Source organism: Cyprinodon variegatus, unplaced genomic scaffold, assembly GCF_000732505.1.
Source record: "Cyprinodon variegatus isolate N-32 unplaced genomic scaffold, C_variegatus-1.0 Scaffold805, whole genome shotgun sequence".
NCBI classification, from domain to species: domain Eukaryota; kingdom Metazoa; phylum Chordata; class Actinopteri; order Cyprinodontiformes; family Cyprinodontidae; genus Cyprinodon; species Cyprinodon variegatus.
In genome coordinates, this window is record NW_015151258.1 from 141871 (window position 1) to 162792 (window position 20922).

At 37.0% G+C, this 20922-nt stretch overlaps 1 protein-coding gene across 3 annotated transcripts in view; it reads left to right on the plus strand.

Annotated features, from left to right (window-relative positions):
• The first annotated feature begins 5870 nt into the window (after positions 1-5870).
• LOC107098733 (protein spinster homolog 3-like) overlaps positions 5871-20922 on the plus strand; it is a 25352-nt gene continuing 10300 nt past the window's right edge. Inside the window, exons 1-5 of one of the 3 annotated variants that reach the window (XM_015396554.1) lie at positions 5871-6168; positions 14745-14989; positions 16037-16102; positions 17433-17569; positions 19305-19456. In XM_015396554.1, coding sequence (XP_015252040.1) covers positions 14764-14989; positions 16037-16102; positions 17433-17569; positions 19305-19456 — 581 coding nt within the window. In that variant the 5' untranslated portion in view covers positions 5871-6168; positions 14745-14763. Of the gene's footprint in view, positions 6169-13025; positions 13185-14744; positions 14990-16036; positions 16103-17432; positions 17570-19304; positions 19457-20922 lie in introns of those variants that run through there. The other 2 variants (XM_015396553.1, XM_015396552.1) reach the window with 2 other exon arrangements.

Consider the following 20922-nt stretch of genomic DNA (forward strand, 5'->3'; position numbering starts at 1 on the left):
TTTTTTTTTTCTTTGTTTTTTGTAAGGCAAATGCCAGTACTGATTATTTTCAAATCGGTCTAACCGATCCTAAATAATTGCTGCAGATTTTTGGGGGGTTATTCTTAAAGATAACATTTACAATGTGTAGCAAATGAAGGGAGGTCGCAATGCATGCATCTTATGTGATGTCAGGGCACGGCAGAAGAACGTACCAATGAATCTGCGCCATGCATGTGCATATGATCAATATCTGTTAGGGATGGGTCCAGCAACACCGATGCGTCGAGCCCATAGAGCAAAGCACTGTCGCGTGTCATTTCCAGGAAGTCATGTGACCAATACAGGAGTTGTTTCTAACCGACTGACACACTAAACTGTGTTTAAAAACGTAGATGTCAACATTATGCATTTGCAAAAACAAAAAAACAAAGTCCCATATTTTGCGGTTTATCATTATAATTATCAAGAATTTTGGACCAGCCTGAAAGGCATAGGAACGTTTTAGCCATGTCATACATTTCCTTTCAGTTATCACTCAACGTATCTGAATTAAAGTTCATTTCAAACTGACTCTTAGTTTATTTACCGTTTTCACTGAACTTATTGTTTTAAAATTATAATTTAAAAACATAGTGCACAAGCATCCTCATTCACATTTTCCCCAAAATTTTCACATTATGATATATGTTTACATTATTAGCTGCATCTAAAAATATCAAAGATATTTTCAATTTAAACATAGATATGAAATAAAATAAAACCTACAGTAACTTAAATTATATCATTGTAATTGGTCATCAAATCAATTCAGTTTTGCCTGTTAAATAAGCTGCATGTAGTTTCTTTAAATGTCAAGCAGGTGTCAGTATTCTGTGAGAGTATTGATACAGTTTGGCAATATTTCGTAACACTTCAAGATTTCTCATTAACCCATCACTAATACCTATAAAAGAAAACAAAAAATAAATAAATAAATAAATAAAATAATTAAAACCCAGAACACAAATATCAGTCAAATATTTGTGCCGGTTGATGTATCCGTTTGTCTGCCCATATGTTGACGCCCAAGAGTGGCAAAAACTTCAAACTGACAGTTTTCAGCACTGGCATTGGTTTAGTATTGAACAGATCATCTTTGAATGAAGATTGTAGTCTGGTGGACGGAGAGCTGCAGCTGCAAAGCTCAGACCTGCTTGGGGTTAACCTCTGTCTGGTGGGGTTAAGCAACGCCACAACAACTGCACTAGTTTCATCCATAACTTTACACTGCTGACATTAAAACAGACAAGTACATGTCTGTCATTCTCAGGATCTTTTTTAAACCGCCCAAAGTGAAAAACAAGCACGAGTAGCACAAGAAGCCTTATGATTTTTTTTTTTAAACGAATAAAAGGGGCACATTTATTCCTCTGACAGTTAATATAACCAATCCTAGGGGAAAAGAACAACATTTAGGTTCAAAACTCCAGATGTGGTTTGAACTTGGCTGCTTTTGAAAGGCTGCTATTATTAGAAGAGCTATATTTAATTTGCAGCTGACCCTGCTAAAATTAAGAGTTGTATCACTGAAGTTGGCATCTGATTCACAGCTTGCAGGCAGCCTTTCAGTAAGGGGCAATTTCATCAAATAAATCTAGACTGGATTTGGCTAGTTCTAGTTTAAAATCTAAAATACTTCAAATGGAAAACCCTGTTTATAGATTTAAAAAAAAAAAAAGAGACCATTTTAACGCATTTTGAGGGGATTGAACCCACCGAATATGGTGATCGCCTACACACTAAGACAAAAACAGTTTGTGATATATGTTGGTTTGACTGGACTAGGTATGTACAATCTACTTTTTTTGTCCTGTTTTTCACCTATAGCTCAGTGAATAGACGTCCCAGAGCTAGCCAACCATAGCCGAACAGCTTTGCTAAGCAGACCAGTATGACTGTTGCTATAAGGTTCCGTTTGATACTTGTATATTAAACTTAAAAATTATTTGGGGAGTAAAATCCTATACAACAAACAAGGAGACAGAAAAAGGAATACACTGGTGAAGATTCTTAGTCATCCAGGTCAGTCATTCCAAAACAAAAACCCAAAAAAACCCAATGGACTTTCGAAGACGTTTCGCTTCCCATCCAAGAGGCTTTTGATGGGAAGCGAAATGTCTTCACAGTCCAGTGGATGTTTTTAATTTTCTTTTTTGGGACAGAAAAAGGAAGGGGGGATAAGAACTAAGGGCGAGAGATAGAAAAGAGTACATGAAAAGTTAGAGAAAATAAAACAAAAAAAGCAAAAATAGACACAGCAGATATAAAATAACTCTAAAAACTCTGCTTCCATACTGTATGAGGTGAGAGGAACAGAAAACAGAACATAACAGCAACTACACAACAGACAACCAAAGTAAACATCAGAAAATGCTTCGAGAACAGCGAGTATCCTTAGATAATCATGTGTCAGAGTCAAAACCTTATGGTGATTACACAATATTAGTCAGTGTGGTTTATACCTGCATCTTTAAACAACTGGAACCAAACGCCTGTGGTACGTATGCTTGGGTCTGCTCGGGTATAAAGGATTTACAAAGCTTCTTCAGAAGGAAAGGATTCTTAATAGCAGGTGTGGGCGGCCCCAGACTCGTCCTACAGGGCCCTGAGCCAATAAAGAGGTGATCTGCCCACACATATCTAAAGAACCCAAGATGACTGGGCACCCACCAGAGAAGGGCAGAGGAGAGCTCCAGGAGCCTGACCCCTGAGGTCAAACCCCCAAATGGGCCCAGTCCTCGAGGAGCCAGGGTACATTTTGTTAGCTTGTCTGTCCGCTATATTAACCAATATGATGTGTTGAACTAGATCTGCTATTTTCACAGTTTTAGTGAGACACCTTTTTATAAAGTAGGACATTAATTCATAAAAAAAAAGTTTATTTGAGTTCTATAAAACAAAGTTTTCACCCCCCCACAGCAATGATGAACAGATCGGCAGTATTTTATACCAGCTACTGTAGTATCTAGGCAAAAGCTGTCAGTCTGGTAAAGAATCTGGTTTTTATTCAAAATTGTAAAGGTTCACTGTTTTATGAAGTGCAACATAAATCTAACTAATACCTTTTTGAGTTTTAGTCGACTAAAACCAACTAAAACAACGACTAGAACAACTCTATGTACGCATATTTAAAGTATTTTTTGTGCTTTTGAGACGGCACCAGACTCGAGACGAGGGTTTATTGTATGAACAAACGCACAGGAACTGCCTGCATAATATTGCCATATGAGCCATTATTATGCTGAAGTAAAGCAATTAACAATGTGTCGAAGAGTTTACTGAACAATGTGGAGACCACAAACCTCTACAGACGCTCCAGACCATTTCAGGTCTGTCAGAGAGAACCTGCTTTCATAAGAACATGGAACCAGTCCAGAACCAGCCCATTCTGCTGTCCCCTGGCAAATGCCAGTGAGTGAGTGTTGCCAGGCAGTGAGGATGTACAGACATCTTCATGCCAGCGGCCCACTGACTGGAGGTCTGGCAAAATCCAAACTGTTCCTCCTTAAACACAGTAGCAGAGAAGTCCTGCTCAGGGGGGTGAAGACCTCCAATAACCGTGCCCAGCTCTCTTAGTGGAAGCATCTTCTGTCTGTTATCTCCTCTAAGCGCGAGGCTAGAGATGCACCAGCAATTACTATCTAGATCAGACCTGATAACGAAGAAAATTCTAGACTGATAAAAAAAAATGGGCTTTATCCATATTCAATTTCTATAATACATTTTAAGATAGGTTAAAAAAAATTACAAAAACGTTAAACCCTTTATGGGCATCTGCATTTGATTTATCACATTTTTATTTAATACATTTTAATTTGCTTGTAGAGCGCAGTATATGACAGCTACTTAAAAGAAGGACAGAGATGACAGCATTAAAACGAACAGAGCTCTGGTATCAGCAAAGAATCGGGTTTATTTATGAAACCATTCCTGTTTTTAAGATCATCTCATTGTTGTCCCATTAGCTCAGATTTTCATTTTATTACAACCAAAACAACAGAAACGGACTCACTACTATACAAAATCTACTTTAATAATTTTTTTGCTATTTGATTATTAATCAAAAATATGATAGCAAAAAAAAATGTAGTTGCAGCCCTAATAACAAACCTTTATTAACTTAACAGGCCAATTATAAAAGGAGGGTTGCCTAAAGCTTTGTGGCAATACCTATAAAAACAAGATCAATTCTGCCCCCTGCCATAAGTTCCCATCCATCTAAATTGAGGGAAAAGTTACCCTATTCTGGGATTTTAATAGGCACTTAATTTACATTTCTAAATCAGTCATATCATCTCCAATAGGATTATTCAAAATGGTTCTTAAAGTTCTTTAAACTGTTGGCTAATTTCTTTCACCATAGGATCTTAAATGGTCCAGAGTTTGTAATGACCCTAAAATAAACTATATTTAAGATACAAATCTTGGAATTAGGGTTTCAAGGCTATCCAAATCAGAGGTGTAGCCAGAATCTTTTTATAAGGTGGGCCAGGCAATAACCAATGTACACTGAGGGGTGGCCGAAAGTAGATAGGCACCAGAACCTCACAGTCAATCTACACTGTTCCAACAGGAAAATGAACGAGCAAAACATCCATATTTTATAAATAAAGACAAACTATACTTTCCTACAGCCTTTACTAACAAATATATTAAAAAATCCGTAATTTCTAGATAAAAGGTATAGTGGATAAAACTCAGTTTTGAGTTCTGGGGCTTAAATCAATCATCATTGTCATTACTTACCTAAACATTCTGCTTAAAATTGATATTTACAAGCACTAATATCTACATAAACTGATTCTTTTCTAAGTTTTTATTTAAATTGTTATTTATCTTTGATTTCTCTGAAGATTCCTAAATGACTTGCAGAGACATCAATTTCTCTTTACCCCATAAAACACAAAATCTAGCTCTGAAAAGAGCATGAATTCTGTACTTATCATGTTTAATGTTAGCATATTGATGTGCATAATTAACCACAAAAAAATAAAATGTTTTGAATATTCCAATTGAGAGTATTACTGCTGCCACCAGCTGTATGAGAGGGGAAAATGTATATGAGTGGCCACCCTCCTTCTGATCTAATCATTTAGACACCATGAAAGAAAGAATATTCATATTTTTAAAAAGTACGAACCTGTGTTTATCTCAAAAGATGAGTTTATAGTTATTGAAATTAAGGCTCAACTCTTAAATAAAAATGAGCTTATAAACATTTTCAAAATGTCTACAATATTACTTTTAAACCAGTTTCTCTTGAGCTCAAGCATTTAATACAAACTTAGCTTTAGCTTCTGAGAGTTAGCACTAGCTTGTTAGCTTGGCGTCGCTAGCAGCTGCTAACGTTAGCCTACGGTTATAGTGCGGTGGCTAAATATGGTAACAATTTAAAGCGGTTAGGAAAGAAAACGGACCCAACTACTGGCACATCGCTTTATTTTTATGTTATAAAATAATACTCGAAAGAGTGTTGAGAACATACGCGTCATGTTGGGAAAAAGCCAAACGTAACTAGATTATTTCGGTTAAAACGATTCCAGTAAACATATCGAGTAACGGCAGGTATGGCTAGTAGCAGGCTAGCTGTTAGCTCCCCTGACAGCTGCATGTCGTCGGTTCTGGACAGTGACAGTTCGCAAACACTGAGAGATCATTTCATTTCTATATCCCATCACACTAACGCGGTATTCTTCTCTTTACTGAAGACATGCAGGCAGACTGGCTCCGCTTAAATAGTTACACATTCATATGTCATTGAATATTAACGGTCCAATACGAACAGTTTGCGCCAGCACAATATCACAGCTAAGTAGCAAAGAGCCGCTGTTAGCCAGGTACCCAGCTCTCTCCAAAGAGGCTTAATTACCTGCAAGCTGTCTCCTGAGTAGCAGCGCTGACTGAGGCTCTGTCATAGTTTACCGGTTGGGGTGCAGATCTGTTCAGGGGAGGGGGGGAAACTCGAGGTAACAGCGTTGTTTTCACGTTCACCAAACAGGACCCGTCTCTCCTATTTTCCGATTAGCATTCTCCTCGTTCTTCTTCGCCGCCTTCTAACCCACCTCCGACGTTTCTTCTTCGTGGGAAATTTTAGTGCAGCGTTTGCTGTGACTGACCCTCTACCGCCATCCTCTGAACCGAGTCTCAGTAAGTAAAGCAATAAAGCATTTGAGAAAGCTGGTAAATGTGTTACGGGGGTCAACGTGAATAGTTTAATTGATCAGTAAGCGGATGAGAAAACTCACTCTATAAAAAACCTTTTAGCAACATTAAGTGGCGCATATTTGTAAAATGATTGAAACTCAGCTGAAAGGCAGAATCTGCTTCAGAGTCTGAGGGTAATGGAGTTAGAGAATCCCCAGTGTTGCATCCTTAATGCCATCAAACGCTGCTTTGCATGTCTTCCTCATAAACTTTTCCACATGTATCCACAATAAATGTTTATTTCATTGGAATTGTATTTCTTTTTTATAAAATTACTTACAATATTTAACTAATTCAAAGCAAATTAGCTCAAGTTGACATAGATTTTCCCTAAAGTGTCCATAGATTTTCTTGGCATAGACTATTGGTTGGATTTAGCTTTGGGTTCAAACGCAGGAAGCATGTGGTTCATTTGTGTGATGTGGCTTTTGTAACATTGGCTGCAGGGAATGTGGTCCTGGTGGAGGGAGAACCACATTTTTTCCCCCATTATTTAGTTCCATTTATCTCTCATAACCTCTTACCAGAATCCCCACACCATTATGCTGCCACTACCATGTTTAACTGGGGGATTGGTCTGTTCAGGGTGCTGTGAAGTGTAATTTTTTTATTTTTACTCCAAACGCTGTTTTGCATTAGGCCAAATGTTCAAATTTGGTCCCAATTTTCACCCTTTTACTCCTTTGTATGACTTTCTTCTTACTTTTCTATTTTAATCGAATAATAATTGAACGTTATTGATCTCACATTGGAGAAATTCAAATGAAATAATTTAATACATGATCTTGCTATTATTTAAAACCCAACAGAAAATGACAGTGTGCTGCAGCGAGTTTTAAAATGAGATCAAAGTGGTTTAAGTGTTTAAAAGATGAAGGTTAATACAGCTAAACTAAATATATAAATATATACAGTACAGACCAAAAGTTGAAGGCATCACAACTATGAATTAACACATGTGGAATTATATACTTAAAAAAGTGTGAAACAACGGAAAATATGTCTTAAAGTATTTACTCTTTGCTTGGATTACTGCACCATTACTGGTCACCTGAAAATGGTTTTCACTTCACAGGTGCCCCATGTCAGGTTTAATAAGTGCGATTTCTTGCATTATAAATTTGGTTAGGACCATCAGTTGTGTTGTGCAGAAGTCAGGTGGATACACAGCTGATTATGGCAAGAAAAAAGCAGCTAACTGAAGAAAAATGAGCGGCCATAATTACTTTAAGAAATTAAAGTCATTAAGTCGGAAAAATTAACAAAACTTTGAAAGTGTCCCCAAGTGCAGTCGCAAAAACCATCAAGCGCTACAAAACAAACGGATCACATGAGGACGGCCCCAGGAAAGGAAGACCAAGAGTCCCCTCTGCTGCAGAGGATAAGTTCATCCGAGTCACCAGCCTCAGAAATCGCAGCTTAACAGCAGCTCAGATTAGAGAGCAGGTCAATGCCACACAGAGTTTAGCAGCAGATTCTAAAACAACTGTTAAAAAGAGACTGTGTGAATCAGGCCTTCATGGTAAAATAGCTGCTAGGAAACCACTGCTAAGGAAAGGCAACATGCAGAAGAGACTTGCTTTGGATAAAGAACACAATGAATGGACATTAGACCAGTGGAAATCTGTGCTTTGGTCTGATGAGTCCAAATTTGAGATCTTTGGTTCCAACCACCGTGTCTTTGTGCGACACAGAAAAGGTGAACGGATGGACTCTACATGCCTGGTTCACACTGTGAAGCATGGAGGAGGAGGTGTCATGGTGTGGGGGTGCTTTGCTGGTGACACTGCATTGTGCAGCAGCATGCTATTCCATCCTGTTTGCGTTTGGTTGGACCATCATTTATTTTTCAACAGGACAATGACCCCAAACACACCTCCAGGCTGTGTAAGGGATATTTGACCAAGCAGGAGAGTGATAGGGTGCTGGGCAAGATGACCTGGCCTCCACAATCACCGGACCTGAACCCAATGGAGATGGTTTATGGCGAGCCGGATTGCAGAGTGAAGGCAAAGGGGCCAACAAGTGCTAAGCATCTCTGGGAACTCCTTCAAGACTGTTGGAAAACCATTTCAGGTGACCACCTCTGGAAGCTCATCAAGAGAATGCCAAGAGTGTGCAAAGCACTAATGAAAGCAAACTGGTCAGTCTTGGTGAACAGTATAGACTATCAGTTGTTTCAGATAATTGACCAGTGATTTATGAAATATTCAAAGAGTTTGATATATTTTTATTTTTTTAATCTAACCCTTTTCTCAACATCTTAACAACGTCCTCTCTGACCTCTCTGTTGGGTTCCTTGGTCTTAAATATGCTGTTTGTTTGCTAATGACTTAAAAGAGATTAAATCATTGAGATTAAATTAAGCATTAGTGCACTGTGTTTACTAAATAAGTGAATGTTAAAGTCATTGTTTGCTCTGGACTTTATTTAATAGGTTAAACAAAAGTGCAAGCAACCTTTCTTTGTCAAGAAAAAAGGAAAATCATTTATCTTTTTCATTCCCCGGGCAGAAAAGCTTGAAACTAAAATCATGGCAATAATTTATCATTTAAAATACATTAATAGAAACAAAGAAACAAAAGAGCCACATTTAGTCATTTAGTTTAATTTAAATTATAATTATTCTAATTTAAATTTTGTCTTTTTGGTTTGAAAAACTGAAATAATTTGATTAATTGAAAGAATATCTAAAAGATAAAATAAAGCTATTCTTTGAAATATTAAGTCAATAAACATTCATAATTTAGGAATATTGCATAATTTACCATGCTTTAAATTAAAATGATGAGTTTTTAACTGAATAAGAATAAAATATAAATTAAAACTGGTCAATTCAGCTTTGACAAATTAGAGTTGTTTTTTTTTTAAAACTTGGTTAAAATAACATTTATCAAATAGAAACTTTGATCCTATTTCAACGCAATTGGAGCTAGTACCTTTATGTTTAAGTCCTAATTGAAACAGAACTGCAAAGAAAAAAAAAGAAATGGTTCCAAGGGAGCTGTATGTCTGCTTCAGCACACATCATCATTAGAAGTATATTTAGTTTTCAGTACAGGGCCCAGGGCCAGATCTGCAGGGCTAACCGCCTTTGGTGGCTTAGCTCTTTTTTGATTTTTCACAACTTTGAAGAAACAGTTGGGTAAAAAAAAGTTCAAACTTAGAGAACTTTAGTGAAGCTGATGATCGCAGAAATATAGCAGCAGCTTCTTTAAAAAAATATATCTTTTATCTTGTTTATCTTTGTGGCTTCATCACCATGCAGATCAGAAACATAGAGTAGAAATCGCTGTATTTCGCTGCCAGTGAAGCATGGTGGTGGGAGTATCTTGGTTACAGCCTGTTTCACTTTGATGGTGCAACTTCCCATCAGTGATGTAAACTGCAAGCCGTGACACACATGAGCAAATTCTGAAAGAAAAGATATGACCTTATCAGTGTTCTTACCAGGTTTCCTTTCTGCTGCACCCATATCTTCCTTGCTCTTTGTTAATGAAGCCCACTCCTTTTTCTGTTGTTCTTTTCTCCACATCGGAAGGCGACGTTTATATCTCCCCTTAATATGCAAACTATCAGATTTACCCAGTAAATTACTGGGCCTGCCTGCAAAACATAGCAGTTGATGGATCAGATTCTAAGATGCAGGTCTTTTCCCATCCGTTCCCCCTTTATTGGATTTTAAATTCTTTTAATTTCTGTGTCACTGCTGATGCTCTTTGCAACTTAAATGCTGTGAAAACTAATCAGCTGGTAATCAGGACCTCAGTTCAGTCTATATTTCCTTATCTGCAGTCACCCTAACTATACCCCGACGTTAATAACTTGAACGAAACTAAACAGATTCAGTACTTTATGTCATCTCTGAAAACAAAGCCAACAAAAGAAGAAAATCAATCTATTTTCTGTGCATTCAATTGTTTTTTTTTATATTTGACATTATTTTGTGTCCTTTAAGGTGAAAACTTCATTTTAGTTTTATGCTTTAGTATGCTGTAGAACCTGTACTTTTTTACTTTTACTTATTTAAAGGGGTTGAGTCGTTACTCTGCTTTTTGCAAAGACCTTTTTTAACACAGTTATCTGTACTTTTAATCAAGAAAAGAATATCAGTATGTTTGTCACCTCTGGGTAAATGTTTTTAAAGGCACAATTTCTGCAGCTGTTGCACTCATGCATATTTAGCACCTGATTTCAGCATCATTTTCAATGTAAGCAGCCGCTGAAATGAAATGTCCTGCTGAGAACCTCAGACGGTTATTTTTATGTGCAGAGGACATTCAATTCATTGATAAGTGCCACTGCTTAAAGGAGAAGTCCGGTCAGCAAGGAACAATCAATGGATCATTATTTATACCTAAAACTAATGCATTTGCGGTTATTTAATGAATTTAGTGTTAGTTAGTAAAAAAAAAATAAAACAATAATTTTCTTTGTAATCATCGAGTCTGGGAGCGGCCATTTTTGCCCAGATATAGTAACCCCTCCCTCCTGCCATCTTCCAGCAGTGACATCACGGTACAGTAAGCCTAGCACCATTCTCCCCGCTTTACAAGCAAAATCAATGGGAGCTACTAGACACATCTGCAATCAACAACAATTATTGAAGATTTCCAGAGGACTTCACCATTGAAATTCACCAGAGCTATACTTAAAAGTTATAGTTTTACAGTTTTACCACTGTAAAACTATAACTTTTACAGTTGCTTTTTTTTGTATCTCTGCTTCTGTCTTCTTGAACCCCAGTCGGCCTCACACTGAGCCTGGTTCTGCTGGAGGTTTCTTCCTGTTAAAAGGGAGTTTTTCCTCTCCACTGTCGCAACAAGCATGCTGAGTGTGAGGGATTGCCTTTGAGTCAATGATTCGATGCAATCAACTGGTTTCCTTAGATAGAAAACTTTGAATCAATTTGACTGTATGATCTGGTCAACTGTAAAGTGCCTTGAAATGACATTTGTTGTGAATTGGCACTATAGAAATAAACTGAATTGAATTGAAGAGGGAGGATTTGCAATTGAACTGGCCAGTGAAAAACAGGTCATATGTAGCCAACATTTCAAAGAAGAATGTTTTCCAGATGACTTGGATAATAGCATATTGTGACAAACGCCAGATACAGCACTGGGACTTGATCAACAGCCGATACCGCACCGTGACGTCACAAAACGGTAGGTGGCAGTAGTGTTCTTTGACAAACATGGATGCCTCCAGTAAAGCACATTCAAATGAAAATAACTCTGAATTAAAAACACTTATCATTTATTGAACAGTATGTAATCTTTTCATATTCAAAGTACTTTGAGAAGTTTGAATTCTGAATATGACCACACTTCTCCTTTAACCTGCTTGGATTGCTTTTTTTTTTAATTTATGATTATTTTGAGAGAGTTATAATTCTGTGCTATATGCATAAATACATTTTAGTTTGGTCTGAGTTAAAAATTATAGTTTCACAGCATAACTTCTGAAACCCAGGAGAAAAAAAAAAAAACTTCAGCATGAAAATCTTTTTTATAGTTGTGCTTGAAAGCTTACAGACCCTTCCATTAAAGACAGAAAAATCAGCCGGAGGGTAAATCCATTGAAATTGACAATGTAATAATAATGGAAAATGATAAAAAAAAAAAAGGAAATCATGACATTGATTTTGAACAAGTAAAAACTTCCTGAAGTTAGATGTTGTTGAGCAACACAGTGAGGCGATAATCACTGAAATCAGGTGTTTTCTGTAACGTTCAGGAAATGTTCAGACATCTGCTGCTGTTCATCAGCAAGATAATTTAATTCGTCGGAACAGTTTGTCTTAAAATATTTGTTAAAAGATTTGTTGTGTAAACTTTACAAATAATGAACACTAGGTGGAGTTAGAGAAAACCAACAGACGTCTGTGGCTTTTCTCACATTGTGAGGCAATAAAAAGCAATCAGGGTATTGATTGTTAAGAGTTTGCAAAGCAAAGCTGATGAACTAATCAAGTCTCTGATCTTTATCTCCCACCTTAAGTTTCCAGCTATTGTGTTTTACTTTACTTTAAAAGTAAAGGTGAGGAATTATTTCAAACCTGATTACATTTATAGAAATTCTCTGAGGGGGAGGAAGTTGATAGATAGCAATAGCACCTTCCTATGAGGGGTGAACTCACTCTTGTGGTTCTGCTGCTCTGTTATAGATTGTACTGATAACTAAACTAGTAAAACTAGAAAAAAATAGACTTCTTTTTCCTTTTTCTGATGTCCTTTTAATTAGGATCAAAGTGGGAAATTTGCATGTTTGTTACAGAAGTGTATCAGATTAAAAACTGAGGCAACAAGAACCAAAAAAAAAAAAGGTCAGATACAGAAATAAAGCAGCTTTGTTTGAGGGGTTTCCCCCTCTTTTTAATTTACATTTTCCTTGTTATTAAGTCGGCTCTAAACATGCAGATATTTCCCCGAAAAATGGAGACAAAAAGGTAGAGCTGACCCACTTTTGTTTTTTGTTTTTTTATATAATGGTAACATATCAGAGGTCTACCGCTGATTGAACTCAGAGCATATTCATCTATGCTCTGAAACCTGCACACTTTCTATCTACTAAGAATGGTAAAGGTCCCAATGAGTGTGTGCGTGAATGGCTGAATGTAGTTTAAAGCGCTTTGGTCAAGTCTCCTGACTTGAAAAAAAGCCATTTACCATTTTACCATTTACATAAAAGTGGGGAAAGTAAGAAAGAAGAAGTGCATTAAGCAGCGTTGTGTCAAGCCAAATTTGGAGGCATATGACCAGCCCTGAGTGGGATGGGCCCACTGCACTAACTTAATATATCTTGAGTCAAGCTAGAAACGACATAACCGTTAGTTTCCTCAGTCCTCATTGAGTCACCGAGGAGCAGGCTGTTCTCTCACATCCAGTCCTTAAATATGAAATGAGAGGAGATAATTAAATCATTCTCCCAGGGGCACCGTCTAACCCGCACTGTAGGTGAGTTGTTTTTTGGTTTTCTTTCTACCTATTTAGACACTTTCAGCTTCTTCAATGTCCCACATGTAAAAAAAAAAAAACAAAACACACTAACTACATAATCAGCTACAGTAGGTTGGATTAAAAAACAGGCAGGACTTTAGGTGTAGAGGCTGAATTTTGAACACTGCCAGTCTGCTGAGGGTGTTGTTTGGAGAAGATCCCTTCACAATAGGCTCAGTGTTATCACTCCATGGACTCTGTCACTTAGTCACAAAGACTCTGGGCTTTTCTGTGAGTGCAGTTTTAAAAATACAGAATGCATTTAGCGTTGCAGTGTATTCAAAAGTTTTTCATCTTGTTTATTTTTTTCAGAGCTGTATAGATTTTGTGTGAATCTACAGAAAGAGCTGAAATGTTCGGGTAACCATTGCTGCATACTGTAACAGTTTGTGTGGTTTGGAGGAGCTGCAAAACAGTTTAGCAAACAGCTTCCTTCTGCTTTCTCTTTTGTTTTGAAACACCTATATTTTATACAGTTGTGAAATCAGCCTATGTGCATTTGTGAATTTTCCTGTGTTAACACATGTTTCACAAACAGGGTTACTTGTAGGAAATAGGATTTCAAAAGCAAAGCATCGGCAGCCCTTACAGCGGGTTGTGTGTTGCTGAAATATGTTGGTTTAGGTTGTGGGCTTTTTATCTTAAAGCTTTGAGAAAATCAGTTGATCTTCTCACACAAGGGATGGTGCACATCGTGGGGTTTACTATTGGTGTGGGGGAGTAATCGACAGTTCTAAGATTTAATCACAACGCAGGCAGTTATTGCAAATATTCAGAACCGCTGAAATAATTAAGATTGGGACTTTTAATGTAAGGAGAAATTAAGGTGTACGTTGATGCAAAGTTTAAAAGCATACTTATGCAGACATGTTTGTGAAAAGATTGATTACTCAGCAAAGGGCTTTGATCTCATACTTAGAAATATAGTAAAATTGAAATTTTCATTAAAAACATGTTGAGAAAATTTCATTTGAAGAAATAACTCATAATTGGCACAATAATTGATTCCCTGCTCTCAGCGCTTTATACAACATTAAAGCTTAACAGCTTAACAGCTTTTTACACATCTTCATTCTGGTTCAGGTCAATCCAATTCTTATCTTTAAATACTTTCTATTGTCAAACAGCTTAATTGTATCTTGACACCTATTTGTTGTCATGGAGAGTATGGATTTTCTTCTGTTTGTACTTGACAGTGCGTTTCTGATATGTTATTCGCTCCCTTAGTATTCTGCAACATTAACTTCAGCCCTCGTTCAGCCTACTAGATGAGCATAATGGGCCTCTGTGTCGTGTCGTAATCATAGAATTTTCTAGAAGTATTGCTAAGTTGAAAAGTAATGCAAAAATGTAGAAAATTCGGTCAGCCTGGTATTTAACTTCCTGCAGATCACAGTATCGTCTGCAAACAGTATGATCCTCCCCGACTGTAAACCTCTCTACCAGCGAGACTAATTTCCGTCATATGTAGTCAAAAATTGTATGTTGTAATTGACATGGTTTTTCGTTGTGTTTTAGATTGTTTCAGTTACATACTATGGAGGAAAAGGGATCTGGAATCCCCTCTCAGGACGACCCAGTTCCTCGACGCAGCCTGGGCTCCAGCTCAGGTCTACATTATGGCGCTCTTGTAAACAGCGTTTCTTCACTTGCACCGCTGGCAACAGACAATCCAGCCATTTCACCAAGACGTGCCTATGTAGCTATAGCTGTTCTCTGCTATGTCAACCTGCTCAACTACATGGAGCGCTATACGATAGCAGGTAAGAAATTTAGCGGCCATATCACACCTTTGCCAGTTTCTCCCCAAATGCTGCCATTTTGTCCATCCCTGCTAACATTTAGGATTAAAACCAAACATTTTCATTGTCATAAACTCTTATAGTATATTACAGTTTCATTTCTTCCTGCCACCATTTTATACTAATTTCCTGACACCCTTATAAAGTAGTTTATGTGTTTACTGATGAAGAGGACTCTGATTTCGTGTGTTGCTCATTTTAATTTGTTATAGAGATAAATGTTGGTTCTGGTTCTGACCAAAATGTATATTGTAGAAGATTGTATTATAACTATGGAAAATCACTGAAAATTTGAAACAATCATCAGTTATTAAAGAGGTAGAAAACTACGGTGGGTGACCAGTGAAACAATACCACAAATAACTTGTGAAATAATTATTTAAATCATTTTCACTACTTTCTTAAAGCTAGAAATACAGAATTTATTTAATAAATGTCCCTTTGATTATTTATATGGGCCTTGGTTACATTTATTGATTTCATCTGAAAAGTAAACGTACTTATTTTAAGTTTAAATAAATAATTTCATATTCCTGTGCTGGTGCACGCTATAAAATGATTTAAACCGTCACACTTCCATCACAACCAAGGAGGCGGGATGAGGGCCGCCCCATAGAAACTCTGACGTCTGATTGGCTGTTTGTAATTAAGCAAGATAAGACAACTAAAACAATGACCAAGACAGTTATTATTTTCATAGTGTAATTAAAGCGCAAGAACTTCAAATGATTTATTAAATCATAAAATAATTGTATTTACTTCTTAAAATAAAATCATGTATTTAACTGAGGTCTATATAAGTTATTATAGATTTATTAAACACATTCTGCATTTATTCCCTATTTTAACACCTTAAATTAAATATTTAATAAGTTATATATATCATATTTTGGCACTTGTTACCCTCCATACAAAAAAGGAAGTTGCAAGCGTGGAGGCAAAATGATTCAATCACACAAAATCCTTTTGATCCTCTGATATTGTGGCTTTTTATTTTTTTTTATTTAGGCGTTCTTGCAGATATCCAGAAATTCTTCAAAATCAACGACAGCACGGCTGGACTGCTGCAAACAGGTATGAGGCAGCATCTCCGGAGAAATGATGACATGCGTGGTTCTTTTTTGTTTATTTAAAAAAAAATAAAAATATTTTAAAAAAAAGTATAATTGCATGTAAGAGAAAATTAATCACTGCTAGTCAAGTACGTGCAAATAAGGTCGCATATCTCACCTAAGCTTAATTCCCAGCATTGCTGTATGCCTAAAATGTTGAAGCAGTGCGGGTGCGTATTAGCTTCTGTCAGGCTCCATTAAAGGTACATAGTCATGCTATTTGACATTTTAAAAATGTTTCCACTAGGAGTTAGTATTGGCATGGGTGTTGCGATGTGATATGTTTTACGATACTTGGGTCACAATATGATATTATCACAATATTAAAATATCACTATAAAATGCAATAATTTTCCCAGTCATCAAATTAAGTGTAGAGGTAGCCCAATGTCCCTCATTGTTTTAGGTAAAATGTTTCGTTTTTAAAAAAGTCGATACTAGGAACTGGAAGATCGATATTATCTCGGGCAGTCGAAAATCGCGATATATCGGCATATCAATTTTTTCCCAAATCCATAGTATCCGCCAGTATCTCACTCTGAATTCTTTCAAATTTTTTAGATAAATGATGTCGTCCTATTACTATGTAATATTTATTATTCTTGTTTTTTTTAAGCGTTGTTTAATTTGTTACTAGAAATAGCCTTTCTGTATATATTTACCATAACAACACATTGCAACATGGACCATGTTACAGTGCCTGCATACGATTGGTCAACGAAGTGAGTCTCAAATTCCCAGTGTCGTTGAGAAAAAAATAGTGTAAAAAAGATAAAGAAGGCGTTTGATTCAAAGAGGGATACATCTGGTTGTCTCTGCGAAGTTGATAGACACACGATGACATGTCCTTGCTAATAGTGCTAATGGTGTTAGCGAAGCTTTAAGCTGTATCCCCTGAGCCATTGGTTTTCAGTAAGGCATTACAGGCCAATCAGGGATCAGCTATACTGCCAGCAGAGGGCGCTACATCTGTTTATGTCTGCTCATTGCACCCTGTGCTATTTAGGCCTAAAAAGGACTTAAAAAACACTATAGAAACAATTACTTGGAATTATAGGCTTCTTTTATCATGATCGACGGGATTTAGGTCTTTTTGCTACGGATATATAGCATGACTGTGTACCTAGGTGTTTCAGAATGTAATTGTAGCAGAAAAAGTCTTTAAAACTACAGTAGAAGCGGCAAAAAAAAAAATCCCCAAAACAAATGAACAGTCAACATCAATGTTTGATGTGACAGGAAGTATCCTTTATTCACTGTAAATAAACTCCTAATGTGTCATTCATCCGCAGTTTTCATCTGTAGTTTCTTGCTCCTGGCCCCTCTCTTTGGTTACCTCGGGGACCGCTACAATCGCAAATACATCATGCTGTGTGGCCTGAGTGTGTGGCTCCTGACTGCAGCAGGCAGCTCCTTTGTCAGCGAGTCGGTAAGTGGAAGCTGCTGAGCTCGAAGGCTATGCACTTGACAGAACATGAAGGAGAAATAAGAAGTGGTCAGATGGTGTCACTTCCTCTGACATTTAGGTTCTTTACCGTCGGCTTCTATTTTTACAGTAGAAGTCTGGTTTTTGGTCAACTTTACATCTGCAGGTGTCAGTAGTGTGTGCAGCTAAATTATAGACGGACTGAATTTAGATGTTTGGGATTCAAACCGACAACCATTTTCAGGGTTTATGTAATGAAGAAGATGATTCCTAAAAATGCTGGATACTTCAGCTTTATTTTAAGCATCAAGGTAACGGGAACTGATGTTTGCAGAAGCCATAGATCAGGCTGCAGCTGCTACAACTTCTGTCTGGTCTTCTTAGCAAAATGATACATTTAACAGAGATTAATCTTTATATGTACCTTTGATGAAGTTGATTTTTTTAGTATTATAAGACAATTTTATTGGGATTCCATTTAACAGCTCACTGCAAAGGAAAGTAGCCCCCCCCCAAGGTATGAGCCCCCCCATCCCCACCCCCCTGAGGTCACTGTTCTAGAAAAATATTCATTGTCATCTTTATTTGTTTGAAAAAATATAAAAAAGCTGTAACAAAATGAAAAAAAAAATGAAATTTGTTATTAAAAATCAATACAAATGTTAAAACGTCTCTTTTTAACATTTCCATTTACTTATATTTTTTCCCCCCAGCTTTGCTGCACAGAGTGTGTGTTTTTTTTTCTGCCAGAGCCTGTTTTTACTCTTGCAACAAATTCTCAACTTGATTTACATTTACCCTTTGACTGGACCTCTTTTATTCATCAAAACTACCCCATTATAGCTTTGGTCACATTTTCTGGGTTGTTGTCCTGATAGTTTTCAGCCTCTAGCAGTTTTTCTTTTTTTTTTAAAGTTCAGCTTAGCTTTCCTTTCTATTAATCTTTCCTTAGGACCAGCTTCTAGATCTCTGCTGTAAAAAATCTCGCTTGTATCCGCTTGTTGTAAAATGCAAACAGGGCTTCCATAGTTTTAACAAAGTCTTTATTTTGCTGCAGATTCCTCCACAAAATTTTAATTCAATTCAGTTTATTTCTATTGCGCCAATTCACAACACACATCATCTCAAGGCACTTTACAGTTCACCAGATCGTACAGTAAAATTGATTCAACGTTTCAGGGTTTCAACACGCCAGGGTAGTAACTAATTTTATTTTGAACCATCAGAGAAGAGGGAGCTGAAAATTTCACAGGCAGTATTTTCCTTCACTATTATGCTGCAAAAATGATCTGGAAATAAGTCAAAATGTCTTAAATTAAGTGTATTTACCCTTAATTTGAGTAGGTAAATAAGATGTTTTGCAAGTGGAATGAAGATTTTTACTCTTAAAATAAGATAATTAGATAATAAACTCTTGAAATAAAACAATCAGATAGTTTTTTCTTATTTTAAATGGAAATTGTCTCGTTCCATTGGCAAAGTGTCTCAGTTACCTCCTCAATTCAAGAAAAAATGCACTTATTTTAACAACAAATGACTTATCAAGATTTCGATTTTTTTCCATTGTATGCATTATTTTGTGCGGATCTACCAGTTTAAATCCAAATAAAATCCCTTGAAGTTATAGTAATCAAGCTTCACTAGGCGATATAAAAGCCGTTATGAGTCCAAACAGTGAGAATGTCTGTGGTTCTTAGAATAATGTTTGAAATGCTCCTGTGCTCTCTGACTTGTTTAGCAATTCTGGCTTCTTGTTCTGTTGCGAGCACTCGTCGGCGTTGGAGAGGCCAGCTACTCCACCGTTGCTCCCACCATCATTGGAGATCTTTTCTCAGGGGGTCAGCGGAGCGTCATGATCTGCATCTTCTACGTCTTTATACCTGTAGGAAGGTAAGAAGCTCCCTCAGTAGCCTCAGTTGTATCCTTTTTGGCTCTTCTACAACAGTTTTATCAATGTATGCACTGATTAGTCGAAGCAATAGCCCTGCAATTCTGTGCTTAGATCACTTTCATAGCTCTAATTTGCTGCACAGAGTTGCATCAGACAGGATATGCTTCTTGGTTTTTACGGTGCACTGCAACCGTCATATTGGAGTTCTTCTTCATTGTGGCTTTTTTTTTTTATTTGTTCCAGATTAGTGAAATGCTTAATTTACTAAAAAGCCCCACATTCAAATTAAAATATTTTTGTACATTATTTTGACTGCTTTCCTGCAAGTATTTACCTAGAGTGACATTAGACACTGTTTCTGAGAAAACTTTAAAAAGTGCAACAGAAGGCCAGCAAGCATAAAGCTTCCAGGGAGGGGAAGGAACGTTGGTGAATAGTCTGATGCATTTTTTGCAGTTACTAACAAGTAAGATGGTGATATTTTGTAAAGTTCAGATGCAGTGCATAGAAAGGCATACAGGATAGTAGAGTAAAATGCCTGCAGGCAAGGTAAGGAGGATATGGGTTTGGTTTTTGTTACATCATGTTGCATCCAAAGAAGCTTTTATGAGTGGAAATTTGAAAACAATGCAGTCCATTAATAAAACTTTAAAAAGGTTTTTAATAAAAGAAAAAATAATAAAAAAAAGGGTTTTGAAAGTAACTTTGCTGCAAGGAAAACTCCGGTCAGCAAGAAATAATCAATGGATCATTATTTATACCTAAAACTAATATGTTTGTGGTGATTTAATGAATTTAGCCTTAATCAGTAAAAAAAATTTATATAATTTTCGTTGCAATCACTCAGTCTGGGAGCGGCCATTTTTGCCCAAATATAGTAACACCTCACTCCTGACATCTTCCAGCAGTGACGTCACGGTGCGGTAAGCAGTCCAGAGGACTTCACCATTGAAATTCACCAGAGCTATAGTTAAACTGACAATTTCCACGTGCATGGCAGCTGGATGTTGGAATACATCGGGTAAAAGTGAAACAAAAGAGTTATTTCATCTCTGCAATTCCTGATCCTCAACGGACGCGTTGGTCGTTGGATCGCCAACTTGAAGAGGGAGGATTTGCCATCGAACTTCTGGCCAGAGAAAAAACCCGTAATATGTAGCCAACATTTGGAAGAAGAATGTTTTCAAGATGACTTGGATAATAGCGCGTTGTGACAAACACCAGATACAGCACTGGGACTTGATTAACAGCCGATACCGCAACGTACGGAGCCCCTAAAGGGACATGGAGGGGAAAAAAAGAACTTTTGTGAGATCCCGCAATAGTTTTGCGAGATCCCGCAAAAGTATAAGCCAACATAGCCAACATTTGGAAGAAGAATGTTTTCAAGATGACTTGGATAATAGCGCGTTGTGACAAACACCAGATACAGCACTGGGACTTGATTAACAGCCGATACCGCACC